Raw genomic sequence first — 22,869 nt, forward strand, 5'->3', positions numbered from 1 at the left:
TGTTTTTCAGAAATGTGAAACAGATAAGTTTGTGTTAGTATTTCATAATGACGACCTACTTCACACGCACCAAGATGTCCATGGACTTCATATTGGTAGCTCTAGTCAAACAGCTGCATAGGTACCGTAAATTAATTCCTGATATCAACTTCTATTGAAGCAACAAGGACAAGGACTGCATCTGGGCCAATAATCTGCTAGTCAATTGGTTAAATAAGTATTAGTGTGTGTGTGAAAGTCTCTCTGATGAAAGTGATTGCAATTCCTTTATAGTAAAAACATATCAGGAGATGCATTTAAATTAAAGCTGAAAGTCTCAAATTCACAGCACATCTTGACAGCTTTTATTTTAATTTTAAAGTCACTGTGGTGGTGTAGAACTGCATGATCATAACAACTCATTATCCAAATATGTCTGGTCTTAACAACACGCAGGAAATAGAATCTTTAAAAAGTACAACCACTGGCAAAGACTACGGCATCGCCATTCTTGAAAAATTATCATTAAGTTATTTAATTTGGGAAGAAAAAAAGCAGATAACAGACTTGACACCAAATGATTGTCATTTTAAATGACAACTTTCTGGCTTTTAGAAACACTAAAATAATATAAAGTAAATAGACATTGTGGTAGTCAGTATCAGTTTCAAAACAAATCATGGAACCACTCAATTCTGGGGGGAAAAAAATGGAATCCTGAAAAACAAGTAAACAAAAACACTCCAACACACAACTAGTACTTTGTTGCATCACCTCAGGCTTTTATAACAGCTTCCAGTCTCTGACACATGGACTTAACGAGTGACAAACAGTACTCTTAATCGATTTTCCTCCAACTTTCTCCGATTGCTGTTGTCAGATCAGATTTGTAAATTGGAGTCTTGTCATGGCCCATTTTCTATCATTTTCACCACAGAATTTCAATTGGATTGAGATCCTGACTAATTGCAGGCCAGGATTTTTATCGAATGTATCTTTCTTCAAGTAAAATATTTACAGTTTTTGCTCAATGGCAAGATTATCATCTTGAAAACAAAAAATTATGTCATCATCCCCAAGCATCATTTCAATTGTTGAAATAAGAAAACTCCTCTCTGAGCTGCCACCTTACCGTGGTAGAGGAGTTTGCGTGTCCCAATGATCCTAGGAGCTATGTTGTCCGGGGGCTTACATGCCCCCTGGTAGGGTCTCCCAAGACAAACAGGTCCTAGGTGAGGGATCAGACAAAGAGCAGCTCAAAGACTTCTATGGGAATGCATCAACAAGGACTCAGATTTTCCCTTGCCCCCTCTGGAGCCAGGCCCGGAGTTGGGGCACGATGGCGAGGCCTGTGCCCATGTGGCTCGACCGGGCACAGCCCGAAGAGGCAACGTGGGTCCCCCCTCCAATGGGCTCACCACTCATGGGAGGGGCCATAGAGGTCGGGTGCATTGTGAGCTGGGCGGCAGCCGAAGGCAGGTCACTTGACGGTCTGATCCTCGGCTACATAAGCTAGCTCTTGCGACGTGGAATGTCACCTCGCTGGGGGGGAAGGAGCCTGAGCTAGTGCGCGAGGTAGAGAAGTTCCGGCTGGATATAGTCCGACTCACTTCGATGCACAGCAAGGGCTCTTGAACCAGTTTTCTCGAGAGGGGCTGGACTCTCTTCCACACTGGCGTTGCATGCAGTGAGAGGCGACGAGCTGGGGTAGCAATTCTTGTTTCCCCCCGGCTCAAAGCCTGCACGTTGGAGTTCAACCCAGTGGACGAGAGGGTAGCCTCCCTCCGCCTTCGGGTGGGGGGACGGGTCCTGACTGTTGTTTGTGCTTACGCACCAAACAGCAGTTCAGAGTAAACATCCTTTTTGGATACACTCGAGGGAGTACTGGAAAGTGCTCCCCCGGGGGAATCCCTTGTCCTACTGGGGGACTTCAACGCACATGTTGGCAACGACAGTGAAACCTCGAGAGGCGTGATTGGGAAGAATGGCCGCCCGGATCTGAACCCGAGTGGTGTTTTGTTATTGGACTTTTGTGCTCGTCACAGATTGTCCATAACAAACACCATGTTCAAACATAAGGGTGTCCATATGTGCACTTGGCACCAGGACACCCTAGGCCGCAGTTCCATGATCTACTTTGTAGTTGTGTCATCGGATTTGCGGCCTCATGTTTTGGACACTCGGGTGAAGAGAGGGGCGGAGCTTTCTACCGATCACCACCTGGTAGTGAGTTGGCTGCGATGGTGGGGGAGGATGCCAGACAGACCTGGCAGGCCCAAACACATTGTGAGGGTCTGCTGGGAACGTCTGTCAGAGAGAGTTTCAATTCCCACCTCCGGAAGAACTTTGAACATGTCACGAGGGAGGTGCTGTACATTGAGTCCGAGTGGACCATGTTCTGCACCTCTATTGTCGAGGCGGCTGATTGGAGCTGTGGCCGCAAGGTAGTTGGTGCCTGTCGTGGCAGTAATCCTAGAACCCGTTGGTGGACACCGGCGGTGAGGGATGCCGTCAAGCTGAAGAAGGAGTCCTATTGGCTTCTTTTGGCTCATAGGACTCCGGAGGCAGCGGACAGGTAACAACAGGCTAAGAGGTGTGCAGCTTCAGCGGTCGCTGAGGCAAAAACTCGGACATGGGAGGAGTTCGGGGAAGCCATGGAAAACGACTTCCGGATGGCTTCGAAGCGATTCTGGACCACCATCCGCCGCCTCAGGAAGGTGAAGCAGTGCACTGTCAACACCGTGTATGGTGCGGATGGTGTTCTGCTGACCTCGACTGCGGATGTTGTGGATCGGTGGAGGGAATACTTCGAAGACCTCCTCAATCCCACCAACACGTCTTCCTATGAGGAAGCAGTGCCTGGGAAATCTGTGGTGGGCTCTCCCATTTCTGGGGCTGAGGTTGCTGAGGTAGTTAAAAAGCTCCTCGGTGGCAAGGCCCTGGGGGTGGATGAGACCCGCCTGGAGTTCCTTAAGGCTCTGGATGCTGTGGGGCTGTTTTGGTTGACAAGACTCTGCAGCATCGCGTGGACATCGGGGGCGATACCTCTGGATTGGCAGACCGGGGTGGTGGTTCCTCTCTTTAAGAAGGGGAACCGGAGGGTGTGTTCCAACTATCGTGGGATCACGCTCCTCAGCCTTCCCGGTAAGGTATATTCAGGTGTACTGGAGAGGAGGCTACGCCGGATAGTCGAACCTCGGATTCAGGAGGAACAGTGTGGTTTTCGTCCAGGTCGTGGAACTGTGGACCAGCTCTATACTCTCGGCAGGGTCCTTGAGGGTGCATGGGAGTTTGCCCAACCAGTCTACATGTGCTTTGTGGACTTGGAGAAGGCATTCGACCGTGTCCCTCGGGAAGTCCTGTGGAGAGTGCTCAGAGAGTATGGGGTATCGGACTGTCTGATTGTGGCGGTCCGCTCCCTGTACGATCAGTGTCAGAGCTTGGTCTACATTGCCGGCAGTAAGTTGGACACGTATCCAGTGAGGGTTGGACTCCGCCAAGGCTGCCCTTTGTCACCGATTCTGTTCATAACTTTTATGGACAGAATTTCTAGGCGCAGTCAAGGCGTTGAGGGGATCCGGTTTGGTGGATGCAGGATTAGGTCTCTGCTTTTTGCAGATGATGTGGTCCTGATGGCTTCATCTGGCCAAGATCTTCAGCTCTCACTGGATCGGTTCGCAGCCGAGTGTGAAGCGACTGGGATGAGAATCAGCACCTCCAAGTCCGAGTCCATGGTTCTCGCCCGGAAAAGGGTGGAATGCCATCTCCGGGTTGGGGAGGAGACCCTGCCCCAAATGGAGGAGTTCAAGTACCTAGGAGTCATGTTCACAAGTGAGGGAAGAGTGGATCGTGAGATCGTAATGCGGACGCTGTATCGATACGTTGTGGTGAAGAAAGAGCTGAGCCGTAAGGCAAAGCTCTCAATTTACCGGTCGATCTACGTTCCCATCCTCACCTATGGTCATGAGCTTTGGGTTATGACCGAAAGGACAAGATCACGGGTACATGCGGCCGAAATGAGTTTCCTCCGCCGGGTGGCGGGGTTCTCCCTTAGAGATAGGGTAAGAAGCTCTGCCATCCGGGGGGAGCTCAAAGTAAAGCCGCTGCTCCTCCACATTGAGAGGAGCCAGATGAGGTGGTTCGGGCATCTGGTCAGGATGCCACCCGAATGCCTCCATAGGGAGGTGTTTAGGGCACGTCCAACCGGTAGGAGGCCACGGGGAAGACCCAGGACACGTTGGTAAGACTATGTCTCCTGGCTGGGTTGGGAACGCCTCGGGATCCCCCGGGAAGAGCTGGACGAAGTGGCTGAGGAAAGGAAAGTCTGGGCTTCCCTGCTTAGGCTGCTGCCCCCGCGACCCGACCTCGGATAAGCGGAAGATGGATGGATGGATGGATGGATGGAAATAAGAAAAGTGTCCAAAATGTCAAAGCTTGTGCATTTATTGAAGATGCAATGACAGCTCTGTGCATGTTCTCATTCATTCAGGTCATTGTATGTATTCCCGCATAAAAACCTTGCCCATTGCAAATTTGAAATTTAACACTGAAAATAACTTTTATACTGTCATCCATAGGGATGGGAATTGAAAACCGGTGCTTGATCAAAACCGATTCCCAGTGTATCAATTCCTTGGAATCACTTGCAAACTTTTTTTACGATTCCCGTTACGATTCCAAGGGTTGGGAATGACGTCTCTACGCAACTTGCGTGCAACGGCTTCAGACAGCAATATAGCAGCGCCCGGGCAGAATAAACACTTTAAAGTCTGGCTACATTTCACAAGAATACATTGCAACAGCACAACTTGTAATAATTGCAAGATTGAACACACAGCATGCAACAACTATAAATGAAAGCCGCATTTTTGAACCGCGCCAATATCATCCCAGATGCAGTAATGCTAGCACGTCGTCTGTCGTAAATACAACAGGTACTAACTCACGCCTATCATGTTAGCGCTATTATTTGTTAAATTGAAGTGAATGCCTGCTCATTTAGATGTGCAAGACGAAAGACAGAGTTTAAATGGCTCCGAGGCGGGCAGTAAGTACTAGCTCCAGTACACGTCTGCAGGCAGAGAAGAGTATACACGCGAGACGAACAAGCAGTGAATACGTTTGTGGTCAAAAGCTTAAACCAATTTGCCACAGTGCTCCTGATTTTCAATAGGTGAATGTTCAATTGTAGTCAGAGAAAAACTGCATGTTTTCCTTTAACCACATTTTCACTCAGTCATTTCCATTATACAGGTGAAAAAGTGTAGAAGTCCATTCGTGTCAGCAATTCAACTTCAAATGTGAAACTAATATGTGATATAAACTAATGCAAAGTGAGATATGTCAAGCCTTTATTTATTATAATTTGGATGATCGTGGCTTACAGTTTTTGAAAACCCCACATTTTTTATTTCTTTCCAATTGAAGGTGCTCATAAGCTGTAAGCCATAATAATGAGTTGCATTTTATGTATATGATAGTTTCACCCTGTACTGTAAATCTAAACAAACCATTCTAATGTTTTGAGTTTCACTAGTATATTTTTTAGGGAGACCACAAAGTCAGTTCAAAGTTTATTTATGTGGCCCTTAATCACAGGTGCCTCAAATGACTGCACAAACCACAATGACATCCCCCGATCTGAAACCCATTCATTAAATTCTACAGCAGAATATCCATCCATCCATCCATCTTCAACCGCTTATCCGGAATCGGGTCGCGTGGACAACAGCTCCAGCACAGACCCCCAGACTTCCCTCTCCAGAGCAACATTAGCAACTTCCTCCTGGGGAATCCCGAAGCGTTCCCAGGCCAGAGAGGAGATGTAATCCCCCCATCTGGTCCTTGGCCTACCGCGGGGTCTCCTCCCAGTGGGATGTGCAACGAGGACCTACCTAGGGAGACGCTTGTGAGGCATCCGCACGAGATGCCCGAACCACCTAAGCTGGCTCCTTTCCAAGCAGAATATGTATTTGTTATATTTATTTTCAAATGTTATTTTTTCTAAGCTATGTGACTCATTTTACCTTTAAACTACATACAATGAATGCTAATCCAACTTTTTGTTTTCCTTTTTCCAAATAAGAATCGATGAGAACCGAACAATGTATGTCGAGAAAATTATGTACAAACCCTGTTTCCATATGAGTTGGGAAATTGTGTTAGATGTAAATATAAACGGAATACAATGATTTGCAAATCCTTTTCAACCCATATTCAGTTGAATGCACTACAAAGACAACATATTTGATGTTCAAACTCATACATTTATTTATTTTTTTTTGCAAATAATAATTTCATGGCTGCAACACGTGCCAAAGTAGTTGGGAAAGGACATGTTCACCACTGTGTTACATGGCCTTTCCTTTTAACAACACTCAGTAAACGTTTGGGAACTGAGGAGACACATTTTTGAAGCTTCTCAGGTGGAATTATTTCCCATTCTTGCTTGATGTACAGCTTAAGTTGTTCAACAGTCCGGGGGTCTCCGTTGTGGTATTTTAGGCTTCATAATGCGCCACACATTTTCAATGGGAGACAGGTCTGGACTACAGGCAGGCCAGTCTAGTACCCGCACTCTTTTACTATGAAGCCACGTTGATGTAACATGTGGCTTGGCATTGTCTTGCTGAAATAAGCAGGGGCGTCCATGGTAACGTTGCTTGGATGGCAACATATGTTGCTCCAAAACCTGTATTCACCTTTCAGCATTAATGGCGCCTTCACAGATGTGTAAGTTACCCATGTCTTGGGCACTAATACACCTCCATACCATCACAGATGCTGGCTTTTCAACTTTGCGCCTATAACAATCCGGATGGTTCTTTTCCTCTTTGGTCCGGAGGACACGACGTCCACAGTTTCCAAAAACAATTTGAAATGTGGACTCGTCAGACCACAGAACACTTTTCCACTTTGTATCAGTCCATCTTAGATGAGCTCAGGCCCAGCGAAGCCGACGGCGTTTCTGGGTGTTGTTGATAAACACTTTTTGCCTTGCATAGGAGAGTTTTAACTTGCATTTACAGATGTAGCGACCAACTGTAGTTACTGACAGTGGGTTTCTGAAGTGTTCCTGAGCCCATGTGGTGATATCCTTTACACACTGATGTCGCTTGTTGATGCAGTACAGCCAGAGGGATCGAAGGTCACGGGCTTAGCTGCTTACGTGCAGTGATTTCTCCAGATTCTCTGAACCCTTTGATGATATTACGGACCGTAGATGGTGAAATCCCTAAATTCCTTGCAATAGCTGGTTGAGAAAGGTTTTTCTTAAATTGTTCAACAATTTGCTCACGCATTTGTTGACAAAGTGGTGACCCTCGCCCCATCCTTGTTTGTGAATGACTGAGCATTTCATGGAATCTACTTTTATACCCAATCATGGCACCCACCTGTTCCCAATTTGCCTGTTCACCTGTGGGATGTTCCAAATAAGTGTTTGATGAGCATTCCTCAACTTTATCAGTATTTATTGCCACCTTTCCCAACTTCTTTGTCACGTGTTGCTGGCATCAAATTCTAAAGTTAATGATTATTTGCAAAAAAAAAATGTTTATCAGTTTGAACATCAAATATGTTGTCTTTGTAGCATATTCAACTGAATATGGGTTGAAAATGATTTGCAAATCATTGTATTCCGTTTATATTTACATCTAACGCAATTTACCAACTCATATGGAAACGGGGTTTGTAGATGATGTACACTACCGTTCAAAAGTTTGGGGTCACATTGAAATGTCCTTATTTTCAATGAAGATAACTTTAAACTAGTCTTACCTTTAAAGAAATACACTCTATACATTCCTAATGTGGTAAATGACTATTCTAGCTGCAAATGTCTGGTTTTTGGTGCAATATCTACATAGGTGTATAGAGGCCCATTTCCAGCAACTATCACTCTAGTGTTCTAATGGTACAATGTGTTTGCTCATTGGCTCAGAAGGCTAATTGATGATTAGAAAACCCTTGTGCAATCATGTTCACACATCTGAAAACAGTTTAGCTCGTTACAAAAGCTACAAAACTGACCTTCCTTTAAGCAGATTGAGTTTCTGGAGCATCACATTTGTGGGGTCAATTAAACGCTCAAAATGGCCAGAAAAAGAGAACTTTCATCTGAAACTCGACAGTCTATTCTTGTTCTTAGAAATGAAGGCTATTCCACAAAATTGTTTGGGTGACCCCAAACTTTTGAACGGTAGTGTATATGGTAATTTGTTTTATACTTTCGAGATGCTTTATGACAAACATTATCCACTGAAACAACTTAGTAAGAAGCTAAAGAAAAACAATCAACTATGGATGACAAAAGGACTGAAAAATAATCAGTGATGGAGTTGGAAAAAAGCAAACGTCGCAGATGCGTTTTTCAAAATAATGCGCCTGGTATGCTTAAAATGAGCACAGTACATAAATATTAAAAGTTATTATAAATGTGCCTGTTATTACATTACATATAAACTTACAACATGTATATAAAACCCGAATGGAGGTGTTTGGATGTTATAGGGCTTTAAAGGCAGAATAAAGCGGCTTCCATAGGCTCCATTGTAAGCGGACTTTTGATCGCATTTATTTACTTTTAGAATACATTAAAAAAAACAAGTTATATCCATCATCATGTCTTTTATAATGATTGTGAACGATAAGCAAAACTCCAAAAAAGTGCAGTTCCCCTTTAAGTCCCATTTACTTCATGCAGTTTCTTATAGTTCATTCACAGACGGTGACTCAAATTTCCGCCCATTTGTTCTTCATTTGCTTTACTGTGCATTATCTGTTTTCAAGACATATTGCTTTATGTTTTCTGTCTTGTTGCTTTGATGTTTTCTTTGGTCTACCAGTGTACTTGCCTTTTAAAGATGTTGTTTGTACTTGGTCCAGATTTTAGACACAGCTGACTGTTAACAATCAACATTGTTTGCAACATTGCTTGATGATTTACCTTCCAGAATCTCCCTTGGTTTTAATTGCATTGGAGCTTTGATTCATGTCAGTCCACCTCGTACTACAGCTCTCCAAGGTGTGAACACTCTTTTTTAACTTCAGACTAATGGACAGATTTAATCTATAACAGCTGTTAGTTTCGGAGATTCATGTTTACAAGATGATTCCATTTTTTTTTTTACTTTGCTTGATCTATAAATGAAACTGTTACTGACTACCACAAGTTATATTCTTGATTTATTTTAGTGTTTCTTAACGCCAGAAAGTTGCCATTTGAAATAACTATAGTTTTGTGTCATATCTGTTATCTTTTTTTTCTACTAAACTAAATAACTGAATGAACATCCTCCAAGTCTGGTGATTCCATATTTTGTGCAGGGGTTGTTTATACTCAATAGTAAAAACAACTTTACATTATGTAAATTCATTAATAATACAGGGAGAGAAATGAGTATTGGACCCCTTGCTGATTTTGAACACTGATCTTTATTGTACATAATGTGAATAAATATGTAATATAATTTTTATCTTAATGAGGTAAATAAGTATTTGATCCCGTACCAAAGAGCAGGCGAGTGTGATGTTTTTTTGCTGTTACTTTTAACCCTTTTGGATCTTCATGGAGCCACAAAAGTCTTTCTGATTTGAAAAAACACTCAATCCAAAAGCTAAAGAAAAAAATAATGTTCTTAAATAAAAATCTTTATGAAATGCCAATGTTCCAGAAGTGTCCATAATCCAGAAATCATCTGTTACACAAACACAACCAACCTATGCTTTTCCCTACACCTTTCCCATAAACATTTTGAGAAAATAATTCAGTCATCATTTAACATTTTTATATGTCATAAATTGCCTAATCTGCCTAAATTGACTGAAAAATGACACTTTGCCAGGAGAAGTAACTAAAACTGAAGCTTCAAAGGAATAAACCCATTTTCAAAACAATTGGCTTGAATGATTGTCAAGTCAGCTTATTATAAGCAAATTTGGGCTTGTTTTTGTCCAAAGTTATTTAAGTTTGTTTGCGGGTTTTTTCACCTACTGTTGCTAATTAGGGCTTGCTTTTCTGTCAGTCGACTGGTACGCCCCCTAACACAATAACGCATGATGCATGTTTCGTCAGAACACCAGTACTGTACACCGTTTAAAAGACTAGCTTGTTATGTTATGTACTTTCTAGAAGTCACCCGGTTGTAACTTGTTTCTAAACCACCATTTTACAAATTCAAATATATCATTAAAAACCCAAAAGTGATTTGACATCCCTTTCCATGATGAGTAAATGTAAACATCAGACCACAACCGTACACTGAGGACCCATTCAAGACAAGTCATGACCATGTCACCATGCAGCAACATTTTCGTTTGTGATCCATAAAGGCTTCACTCTCCCATGACTGCTTATTTCCAAATACAAATGATCTTATGAACTTTTTTTAATGCTATTTTTATTTATTTATTTTTTACATTCTGTTTGTTTGTTACAACAAATGTATACCACAATTCTGGATAGTTCATTTATTTGTAGGGGCTAAAGATGCAAAATTAAAATAAGTATGTTTCTTTAATATGGCGTTGATCACGCGCTCCACGTAGGGTTTAACGATCCGTGGAGACCCTGTTTTGTGTGTATAAGCGTAAAATGGCAACTAATGAATGACGGGGCACATCATATGAAATTTTACGCAAACATATTCCTAGCCCCTTCCTACTCCATCAGTGATCAGATTATAATTGCATAGTTTCCTGTAGGGTTGTACGATATACCGGTATTAGTATAGTACCGCGATACTAATTAATCATTTTTGGTACTATACCGCCTCTGAAAAGTACCGGTGCCCCCCCTACACACCGTAGCTCACCGGCGTCAAAATGTAAACAAACGCCATTGGTGGCTCTACACCTAACATCCACTGTAATGATACCAAGTACAGTAGCATATCTAGTCGATACTACTATGATTACGTCAATATTTTTTGGCATCACAACATCTACTTTCGTTTTAAAAACATTTATATTATGTTTATAAACTCAGGAAATATGTCCCTGGACACATGAGGACTTTGAATATGACCAATGTATGATCCTGTAACTACTTGATATCGGATTGATACCCAAATTTGTGATATCACCCAAAACTAATGTAAAGTATCAAACAACAGAAGAATAAGTGATTATTACATGTTAACAGAAGTGTAGATAGAACATGTTAAAAGGGAAAGTAAGCAGATATTAACAGTAAAGAACAAATACATTAACCATTCATTTTCTACCTCTTGTCCTTAATAATTTTGACAAAATAATAGAATGGAAAATGACACAATATGTTACTGCATATGTCAGCAGCTAAATTAGGAGTATTTGTTTGCTTACTTACTACTAAAAGACAAGTTTTCTTGTATGTTCACTATATAATTTAAGGACAAACTTGCAATAAGAAACATATGTTTAATGTACCGTAAGATTTAGTACCGAAAAGTATCTAAATAATTTTGGTACCGGTACCAAAATATTGGTATCGGGACAACACTAGTTCCCTGTACATACTTATTGTGCTGCCAGCGATATGTCAGTAATATATGCAAATGTATGTTTTAATTAGGGCTGCTCAGAAAAAAAATAATTTCATCCGAATCGCGATTTCTATTTATTTATTTCTAAATCGGGTGTTTATTAACTGTTTTTTCCCCTGTAATTTTGTTGTAAGAATCAAGTTTTAGAAAGACGCTTTTAGGCCATTGCCATGCTTACTCGCTGCGCATGTACGTCATACGTAAGCAACCAAAAGTAGGTTTTGTAACCATTAACCTGTTTTGAAAAATGTTTATTATAATTACTATACCAAATAAAACATTGCGAGAAACGGTTTGAATCAATAATTGTGTTAAATCGGGAATCGGATCGACTTGTGATATGACCAAAGATACCCACCTCTAGTTTTAATTATTGGTAAATTGTGTTTTTTTTTTTTACCAAAAAAAAGTTATTAAAAAACGTTTCCCCCATGACAAAACATGCATCAAATTAAATTCAAGTTTGAATATAAATTGTTTCACATAAATAAAAAACTGTGAAAAAATTTGGAATGGAGGGGTGAGCTAAAAATAAAATTCTGTTTAAGGCCCTCATTTAGCCAGAATTACTCGGGTGTGAACAGACAATTTAACCATTTTAGTGACATACCACAAAGGGACGAGTCGACACACTGATCCATGTTAATCTGGCTCTGCTCACTGGGAGATGGCGTGTATAAAGATGTACGTCTGCAAGAGAAAAAGAGGTTTAAGCAGGCAAGTTTGTTTAGGAGTGTGATGGCTTTGAGAGGCTCTGCAGTAGATTTAGTTCAACCTTTTCATTGGGAAAAAGAGGCCATGCTGTTTCCCCTCATTGGCCATGCTCAGATATATGAATTCATTAGTCCTTTGGAGGAGCTCTCGTCCAAAAATTTGCACTGACGCCCCCCCTCTGCCAAACCATCAATTGAGGCTACATTTATTATTTTGACCTTTTCTTGGTGTGTGTGTGTGGGAGGGAAGGGGGGGCATCAAGGCGAGTTGTCTAGTGGTTGTCTTTCCCGAGACAGCGGTGCCATGCACACAGTGTGAGAGGCCGACAGTCCTGGTTTGTTGTCAAGGGAAACAACACACACACAGACAAAAGTCATTCAAATGACAATTAGGCTAAAGAACAAACACTGTGACTAAGGAAATAAGGTATTTTAATTTGTACACTTTTTTTTTCCTGAGAATTATTTATTCATGCTGATTTGCAAACATATTAGTTTTAACTATGTATTTTGTAGTTTGTTTTTTTATCTATTCCCAAATTTAACTGACTGCAATTTACATTAGTAGCATTAATAAGTTAAGGAAAATGTTTAGTCAGACGGTTTTGTAGGTCAATAACTGTTTATCTGCTTATTCATATATAAATAAAATAAAATATATGAATTTAACACATTCAAGATAATACTTATTATTGTAAAGTATTACAAGAAGATGGAAATACAATACCTGCAATTGAGTGATTGAGCAAAATAGTCCACTACCTACTGTTAATTAAAAACTTGATGGTAATTTTGAACCGAACAATGGTGGCTTCTAGAAAGAATAAATAATTTATGGAAGTTGACCGAATGATAGTTTTGTTTTTGTTTAACACAATTTCAGTGTACAGTATATTCCATAAAGTGTGGACGATTTCATCCCTCATTGTATACATTTTCTAAATGCATAGTTAGGAATATTATTAGGCAATGGACTAATTATCATTTGTTGAAATAAACATATACATTTAGGCAATCATTGCTATTTAATGTTATTAGATACCTAAAATAAATAAGAGGAACAACTAAATAAATGAAAAATACCTTCAGTGTAAAATATAGTAACTTGGTAATACTGTATACCATTTTCATATGCATTGATGATCTTCTGGTGAGTTGTTATTGTTATACTGAATACAAATTTAAATATATTCCAATATTAGCTTATGTGTTACATTTCTTGTGGCTTTAGGTAAAGCATTAGGAAAATATAATTTACAAAACAAATTGAGAGACTATAAATAATCATAAAGAGATCATACATAACCATTTATGTGTTGTTTAACTCTTCAGAAAGTTGTCAATAGTGCCAGTTCCATCAACTATTTTACCAACAGCGCCATCATGCGTGCAGTAGGCCACATAGCAGCCACATTCAATACCTGTAAGTATGAATTTAAAATGTTTAGTATTTGCATCTTTGTTACATGACAGCAATAATGTGTCCTGAGCTCCCCCAGAGAGGCTTTCAAGAAAAAACATATTTCCAGTGCTGTTATTTTTATGTAAAACTACTACATAATGTTGCCACCAAGAGGGAATGCGAATAAAAGGTTGCTGGGTAATATCAGCATCTTTTGGAGCACAAACTAGCACATTTCTGAGGTATTTTACTACAAATGTTGCAAGCCTCCAAGTTTTTTTATAACTTGAAATTTTTTGCTTCCTTAACAGTTTTAAAAGAGGTTCGGATATGTTAGTGGTTAGAGTGTCCGCCCTGAGATCGGTAGGTTGGAGTTCAAATCCCAGCCGAGTCATACCAAAGACTATAAAAATGGGACCCGTTTCCTCCCTGCTTGGCACTCAGCATCAAGGGTTGGAGTTGGGGGTTAAATCACCAAAATGATTCCCGGGCGCGGCGCCGCTGCTGCCCACTGCTCCCCAAGGGGATGGGTCAAATGCAGAGGACAAATTTCACCACATCTAGTGTGTGTGTGACAATCATTGGTACTTTAATCTTTAATGTTAATCTTGATGACGATGTTATTAAAACACAAATTACAAACACAACCAAATTGTGTATTGTATGTTTCAAAATATAAACTTTTTTTTAACAAAAGTGATTCACAGGTCTTCATTGGCTGGACGTTCCTCAATTTCTGGAATTGATAAAAGAATATGATTATTTTTAATGAAAAAATGGCGTGTGTACTGTATGTCGGTATATGATAATGCACTCACGGGGGATCTCATGCGGCCAAAAATCCTCACAGGCAGGGCACCGAGGCTCTGTTGCTCCTCTGAAGAATCTGGCCACACATGGGTTGTGTATTTTAACTCCACATATTGGATTCTCACAGATTTGACACTAAAAAAAGAAATCGAGTCAATTGCTCATTAGGCATGACACAGAAGTATTAAAGACCACAGTCTTCAGTGTAACTATGTAATAAAAGGTAATATTATTGTCATTTTTAAAAGGATAGAAGAGCAAAAACATTGGAGAGATTCACCTGGAAGGCGATGTTGCGACAGATGTGACACTGTTTGACCTGATTCTGATACATGGTGCGAATGTATGAGTCCATCTCAATAATACATCTGGTGGACAGGCAGTATTCACCCTGTCTCTAAAGAGAAAAACTACTGTAAGAAAAAAACAACAGCAAATAACTTTAAAAGGGTGTGTACACCAGGGATATTCAACAAAATTGTTTTAGGGATGTTTCCAGAAAACCAAGGAACAGGGGACAGGACTTTTAGTCTTATTTTGTTCATTCCAGAGCACCAGCGTCCTCTATAGGAGAGTATTGATTTTGGTCTCTTTATTTTGTCAAGAGTTACAGGAGCAATCTCTGTTTAAAGGGCCTTCTGCAAAAAAGTTAGCCAAAGATCATGTCTAGGACAGCACTCAACTTTTTTAAGAATCTACTGCATTAATAATCTGCTGATGGCCAGGGTTGGAAATCAGTTTCTCACTCACATCTTTGCTGAAAGCTGCATTTTTTCAACTATATGTAAGCTTTGTGTTGTTTGCGCCTTGAAAGGCATCACATGTAAGTATTTGTTTTAGAAAGTTATTACGATATATAATGAGGTGGCGACTTGTCCAGGGTGTACCCCGCCTACCACCTGAATGCAGCTGAGATAGGCTACAGCGACCCCCCCGCCACCCCGAAAGGGACAAGCGGTAGAAAATGGATGGATGGATACTTTGTTATACTGTACTGTATTGTGCTGATTCCATTTACATTTTTGTAACATATATTTTTTTTAATCCATCTTACATTTTTCTGTACACTTATACACAATATAAACATTGTCACCTTCTCAGCACATTTCTTGCATAAAATATTGTCATTTTATTTGTATTTACACTACCGTTCAAAAGTTTGGGGTCACATTGAAATGTCCTTATTTTTGAAGGAAAAGCACTGTACTTTTCAATGAAGATAACTTTAAACTAGTCTTAACTTTAAAGAAATACACTCTATACATTGCTAATGTGGTAAATGACTATTCTAGCTGCAAATGTCTGGTTTTTGGTGCAATATCTACATAGGTGTATAGAGGCCCATTTCCAGCAACTATCAATCCAGTATTCTAATGGTACAATGTGTTTGCTCATTGGCTCAGAAGGCTAATTGATGATTAGAAAACCCTTGTGCAATCATGTTCACACATCTGAAAACAGTTTAGCTCATTACAGAAGCTACAAAACTGACCTTCCTTTGAGCAGATTGAGTTTCTGGAGCATCACATTTGTGGGGTCAATTAAACGCTCAAAATGGCCAGAAAAAGAGAACTTTCATCTGAAACTCGACAGTCTATTCTTGTTCTTAGAAATGAAGGCTATTCCACAAAGTTGTTTGGGTGACCCCAAACTTTTGAACGGTAGTGTATTTTATTTTTTTATATTATTACCTTCCTTCTTTACTGTACTGCGCGATAGTGTGGACAACAAATAAATAATGTCATGGTACAGATTAAACATGTTTCTATTGTGCACATGACAATAAACTCTTTAAGCCTTAAAGCTGATTCTGGGATAGGAATGGAACCCAAGGACCAACTGTACAAGAGAATGTGGCTTTACAAAGGTAATAAAGACCTTATAATGAAAGAAGCGAGAAAAAGGTTGTCAGTAAAAGAAAAATAAACAAGAAGCAAGAGATGACAGTTTTATCAGTTACAAAAATGTAGTGTGATTTTTACCTCCGTGAGCCAACTGTCATGCACAAGTCGATTCAGCAGCTGTTCTGTGTCTTTCTTCTTCGGCTTTTTGTTTAGTGTGAGGGCACAATTCAGAATTTCCGTGGAGGAGGCCGTGCCAAAGTCAGCGTCCACAATCAGATCCATCTTAACAGGAACAGTGTTTACATGTAACAATTTAGGTTTCAGACTTTTGGGTAGAATGAATGTGCATATGAGAGATGGGAGCAAAAATAACACAAAATAGTTGGTATACTTAATAATTCAACGCACAATTTTCCTGAAGAGCTCCAACTCATGGTCGGCGTAATCGGATGTCATTCTGGTGATGTCTGTCTCAGACATGTTAACCTGGACAAGATTTAGATGATCAATTACAGTCTTTTTATAGCATATGTTTAGAACTTGCTAATTAAAATTGCCTGTGCTGTTTAATAGTCATTTATGGTGGTGACTGTTTGACTCGGGAACGGTTAGCAAGGGATGCAACAATTAATTGTGATTAAAAACGCAAAGGTTCCACTACACCAGGCCTGGGCAATTATTTTGGCTCGGGGGCCAAATTTAAAGGAAAAATGTGTCTGGGGCCGGTATATCGGTTTTTAGGAACACTAATACAAAACCTCACAATAATGTCTGATTGAATGCTAAAGACCGCCTTAAAAAACGGAATGGAATTAAAATTGTTTTTACTGAATGAGACACCCAGAATGTACATGTAAATAAAGAATGTGGGATTTACAATATTAACTATGAACGATAAAACACTGAATATTGACAACATATGAACATATGACATATTTTACAACAAAGCGAAAACGCAACAAAAATGCAACAAACAACGAAATATGAACGCAAAGGGTAAAAAAAAAAAACCCACCTACAATCTGATATATGTGATATATCACTAAGCTTTAGAACTTTGTTGTAAAAATCTCCTTCCGCGTCTGTCCCTGACACCCACATTTCAGGCTCTGGAAACACTCTGTGGAAACACTCCCCACCCACACTGCTTGGTGCCTCGTCTGAGCTGCTTACATTACCATAGTAACTAATTAGATGACCATAGTAACTAATTAGATGACCATAGTAACTAATTAGATTACTATAGTAACTAAATAGATGACCATATTAACTGGTATATCATGCAAAAGCGCAGATTTCAACCATTGAAATACTTTCTATAGTTGAAGACTTACGGTCATTAGAAAACATCACTGCACAACATAATGGCAGCTACACTTTCCATCTTAGAGATCTAAAAAAAATATTTGGGAATGTCCGGCGGGCCAGATTGAAAAGCTTGACGAGCCGCATGTGGCCCCCGGGCCTTAATTTGCCCAGGTCTGCACTACACCATGTTTCAGTCCTCCCCAATCGCTATAAAAGGACATTAAGCTGGTGTGTTATTTTCTGAACAACTTGCACACGGAACAAGCACAAAGTTACACCAACTGCGCACACCCTTATACGCACACCTCCAGAGACATACTACATTAGCTTAAAAATGGCAGCAGGGCAAAGCGGCGAAGTTTTCCCACCCAACATAATAACTGAGTTAAATTATGTTAGTGGTAAGTTACTTCATAAAATACTGAGTTGGTAAGAAGCTAAATATAAACATGTCGCTTACAATCAGTACCTTTGCGTAAACTCATTTAGTGTAAACAAACAGGTACTCCTATCAAGGGCTTCATTCAGTGACCATTTAACATTGGAGATTGCTTCTTCCTGTCTGTGTTTAATAAATTATAAGCAGTGTAAGTTAATATAGCAAGTAGGGGTGTGGGAAAAAATCGATTCGAATTCAAATCGCGATTCTCACGTTGTGCGATTCAGTATCGATTCTCATTTTTCAAAAATCATAGGGTTTTTTTCCATTTATTTTTTTAATTTTAAATTTTATTTTTATTAATTTTTTAATTAATCAATCCAACAAAACAATACACAGCAATACCATAACAATGCAATCCAATTCCAAAACCAAACCCGGCCCAGCAACACTCAGAACTGCAATAAACAGAGCAATTGAGAGGAGACACAAACACGACACAGAACAATGCAAAAGTAGTGAAACAAAAATGAATATTATCAACAGCAGTATCAATATTAGTTACAATTTCAACATAGCAGTGATTAAAAATTCCTCATTGACATTATCATTAGACATTTATAAAAAAAATAAAAAATAAAAATGAACAATAGTGTCACAGTGGCTTACACTTGCATCCCATCTCATAAGCTTGACAACACACTGTGTCCAATATTTTCACAAAGGTAAAATAAGTCATATTTTTGGTTCATTTAATAGTTGAAACAAATTTACATTATAGCAATCAGTTGATAAAACATTGTCCTTTACAATTATAAAAGCTTTTTACAAAAATCTACTACTCTGCTTGCATGTCAGCAGACTGGGGTAGATCCTGCTGAAATCCTATTTATTGAATGAATAGAGAATCGTTTTGAATCAGAAAAATATCGTTTTTGAATCGAGAATCGCGTTGAATCGGAAAAAAAAATAGATTTATAATCGAATCGTGACCCCAAGAATCGATATTGAATCGAATTGTGGGACACCCAAAGATTCGCAGCTCTAATAGCAAGTGTGAAACACAAACCTACCATCATGAGCTTGTAGAATAACAGCACTATACCATGGGATCTAATGATGTGCATTCCAGTTATTAACACATCATAGAACAGATTATTAATATTAAAAATATAGGCATGGATAACAGCTGGTGATAGTAACACTTGAGTTTATTATGCACATGAGTAACATTTTCTCCTGGTGATCCCCTGATAATATTAGTCTTGTGGTATTAATACAATTAATTATTTAATCCATGTATTACTGATAATATTATTGTTTATATTACAGTTGTACCTCAATTTAAGAATACCCCAACTTAAGAGTGTCTTGAGATAAGCGCTGTCTCTCAGCTAATTCTTATGATTTAAGTTACAAGCAAAAATTTAAATTACTAACACCCCGCCATTAGATGGCATAGCAAATGTCACAGTGAACCTCATCTGGTCTTACTCACTACCATTCGCTTATGGCCAGAGATGGACTAACTTTGTTTTCAAAGCAAGTGTGAGGGACAGTCCTGAGAAGAAAAAAGTGGATGATATTAATTTAATTAAAGACAGAAATAATAAAAAAACATGACAGAGGATGCAGCTTGCTAACCTGGTGAAGCAGTTGGAGTGCACCAATGCACCATACTGAAGCAGAATGAGTCTAACGCCAAGCAAGAATGTTAAAATAATATCTTAACAGCAGACATTTATCCATGAAAATATGTAAAATCTGCTAATGATGTGTTTGACGGAGGAGCAGCCTGAAGGAGATACCGTGGAGGTCCCCTCCAAGGTATATGCTGTACAATATAATCACATTCTTTGCCTTGTTTTTATACAATATTTATTATCTAAAAGTTTGTTTTTCTTTTTAAAAGGCATGTTACATATTACTATTTTGCTTTTGAGGGGGCACAAGCACCAATACATTGATTTAATCAGTGGCGGGCCGTGCGTTTCCCACCTAGGCCTTCAGTGGTCTCCGACTTCAATGATTACCTCTAAAAATACCATAATTGATGTCACCACATGACCATTGCTGGAGAAATACTATACAGGAACACATTTACACCCTACTGGGCATTGAACCACATCAACAGTATACAAAACGGGTTATTTTCTGGAGCATTTAAAAATCCATTAAAACGCATCAGCAATTAAAATATATACCATATTTTTCGGAGCATAAGTCGCTCCGGAGTATAAGTCGCACCGGCCGAAAATGCATAATAAAGAAGGAAAAAAACATATATAAGTCGCACTGGAGTATAAGTCCCATTTTTGGGGGAAATTTATTTGATAAAACCCAACACCAAGAATAGACATTTGAAAGGCAATTTCAATCAATCAGTCAATGTTTATTTATACAGCCCTAAATCACAAGTGTCTCAAAGGGCTGCACAAGCCACAACAACATCCTTGGTACAAAGCCCAAAGAAAGGCAATTTAAAATAAATAAAGAATAGTGAACAACAGGCTGAATAAGTGTACGTTATATGAGGCATAAATAACCAACTGAGAACGTGTCTGGTATGTTAACGTAACATATTATGGTAAGAGTCATTCAAATAACTATAACACATTGAACATGCTATACGTTTACCAAACAATCTGTCACTCCTAATCGCTAAATCCCATGAAACATTATACGTCTAGTCTCTTACGTGAATGAGCTAAATAATATTATTTGATATTTTACGGTAATGTGTTAATAATTTCACACATAAGTCGCTCCTGAGTATAAGTCACACCCCCGGCCAAACTAAGAAAAAAACTGCGACTTATAGTCCGAAAAATACGGTACTGTCAACAACTTGTGATCTGATTGGCTATCGCAACTGTCTATCAACTGTATGTGTTCTCAAATTCATCCGCTAATGGTCCCGATGAGTATCCAATCACAGGACGCCTAAATGTCACGTTCAAAGTGAGGCCATCTAGAAGGTCTTACGGACAACAACTCGTGATCTGATTGTCTATCACCTGTATGTCCCTGTTCACTTAAAGTGCACAGACGCCTGCATTGCTGAATCTGAAGACGTCTGGCAGATTTGGTACAGCATGGCAACATAAGCTAGCTGAATTCTGATTGGATACAAACTAAAACTAAAAACAACTGCACTGGAAGGAGCATAATATGGCATGAAGAGAATATGAATCTTCCTCTCTGGTCAACAAAAGCACCATGAAGATTCTAGCGGGAACTCTCATTCAACCCTTTTTCGATTACGCATGCACCTCCTGGTACCCCAGCACCTCCAAAACCCTCAAATCTAGACTCCATACATCCCAGAACAAGCTAGTCAGGTTACTTCTAGACATCCACCCCAGATCACACCTCACTCCTACCCACTTCTCCAAAGTGGGCTGGCTCAGGGTGGAGGACAGAGTAAAACAACTTGCACTGAGCCCAGTCTATAAATTCCGCTACACCTCCCTGATACCGAAGTACATGTCAAAGTACTTCCTTAACGTAAATGACCGCCATAACCACAACACCAGGGGGAGCTCCACTAACCACGTTAAACCCAGATTCTGATCTAACAAAGGTCTTGACTCATTCTCCTTCTATGCCACATCAATATGGAATGCACTCCCAACAGGTGTAAAAGAAAGGGCATCTCTATACTCCTTCAAACCCGCACTAAAAGAACACCTCCAGGCAACTACAACCCTAGACTAACACCCTCCCTGGATTGTAAATAATCAAATGTTAATAACCAAACGTATATACAGTACTTGTTCTTATGCTTTCTGAGCTCACTATGTTCACTGCTCGCTGTACATATCCTACCAAGTCAGTCCTACACTGTTTCAATGTCCATTTCTCAGATGATATAATTGTTGATGACTGAAGTGCTGATACCAACCAAACCTAACCCCTCCGCCCCAACCCTCTCCACATCCAACCCCCCGGATTGTAAATAATGTAAATAATTCAATGTATATACTCTGATGATTAACTGGTGTGATGACTGTATTATGCTGATAGTATATATTTGTACCATGAATTGATTAACGTGGACCCCGACTTAAACAAGTTGAAAATTGATTGAGACTTTTATTAGTAGATTGCACAGTACAGTACATATTCCGTACAATTGACCACTAAATGGTAACACCCCAATAAGTTTTTGAACTTGTTTAAGTCGTGGTCCACTTAAAAAAACGTATTCGTGTGTTACCATTTAGTGGTCAATTGTACGGAATATGTACTGTACTGTGCAATCTACTAATAAAAGTCTCAATCAATCAATGAAAAGATTGAACAGCTCACCAAGGCGTAGTGCTGCACGCCGCTCTCCTCGCACATGCCCTTTCGAATCTGCATGAACATCGGCTGCAGATGAGAGTTGATGGTGTCTATATAGTCATCTAGTTGGCCGGTGGCATAACGTGCTGCAATGTCAACAAATCAGACAGTGGTCGTTAGTGTCAGCAGTCGGTAATCTTTAGTGCAATGACTTACTATCGTGTACTCTACAACAATGGCGGTGGAGTTTCTTTGCAGTTTGCTCGTCAATAATAGCACTGCGCATCAGGGCCTGCAGGAACCTTCTATGGCTGTCGTCCATCTGCGATGCCATGGATCCTGTATGGTTATTATTGTTACTTGTCAAAACTGGAAAAGAAGCTCGGTGTGCTTGTTGATATTACAGACGATATCACAGTTTACAGTAGCAACAATTCGACAAATGGACGCAACGCACTCCCGAAGACGAGTCGTTACAAATAGTTTTCCTTAAAATGTACAACTTTATGTATTATGTAAATGTATTTGTAAATAGTCAACATCTTGGGTGAAATATTACACGCGTAAAACACTAGTTTCCGCCTTTTTCTTCTTCTGGTTTCTGCGCCGGGTGGACTTTCAT

General features: G+C 39.7%; 2 protein-coding genes across 4 annotated transcripts in view; both read right to left on the minus strand.

Annotated features, from left to right (window-relative positions):
* Positions 1–12,670, minus strand: part of caly (calcyon neuron-specific vesicular protein) — a 34,243-nt gene extending 21,573 nt beyond the window's left edge. Inside the window, exon 1 of one of the 2 annotated variants that reach the window (XM_062032354.1) lies at positions 12,115–12,670. The gene's annotated coding sequence lies outside the window, so the exon portion shown is untranslated. Of the gene's footprint in view, positions 1–1,111; positions 1,190–12,114 lie in introns of those variants that run through there. The other variant, XM_062032356.1, reaches the window with a different exon arrangement.
* A 294-nt stretch (positions 12,671–12,964) lies between these two features.
* Positions 12,965–22,859, minus strand: nsmce1 (NSE1 homolog, SMC5-SMC6 complex component). Of its 2 annotated transcripts, none has more exons than XM_062033607.1 (7): positions 22,464–22,859; positions 22,272–22,393; positions 16,682–16,759; positions 16,412–16,555; positions 14,710–14,826; positions 14,438–14,505; positions 12,965–14,355 (listed from the first exon to the last, which is right to left on the minus strand). In XM_062033607.1, the coding sequence occupies exons 1-6, from the start codon at positions 22,579–22,581 to the stop codon at positions 14,464–14,466; spliced, it is 621 nt and encodes a 206-aa protein (XP_061889591.1). In that variant the 5' UTR covers positions 22,582–22,859; the 3' UTR covers positions 12,965–14,355; positions 14,438–14,463. The 2 variants fall into 2 exon arrangements, with proteins under 2 accessions (XP_061889591.1, XP_061889590.1); XM_062033606.1 differs by having other exon boundaries at positions 13,346–14,355; positions 14,438–14,564.
* Positions 22,860–22,869: the final 10 nt, after the last annotated feature.

The sequence above is a fragment of the Entelurus aequoreus genome, linkage group LG22, assembly GCF_033978785.1.
Source record: "Entelurus aequoreus isolate RoL-2023_Sb linkage group LG22, RoL_Eaeq_v1.1, whole genome shotgun sequence".
Lineage (NCBI taxonomy): Eukaryota > Metazoa > Chordata > Actinopteri > Syngnathiformes > Syngnathidae > Entelurus > Entelurus aequoreus.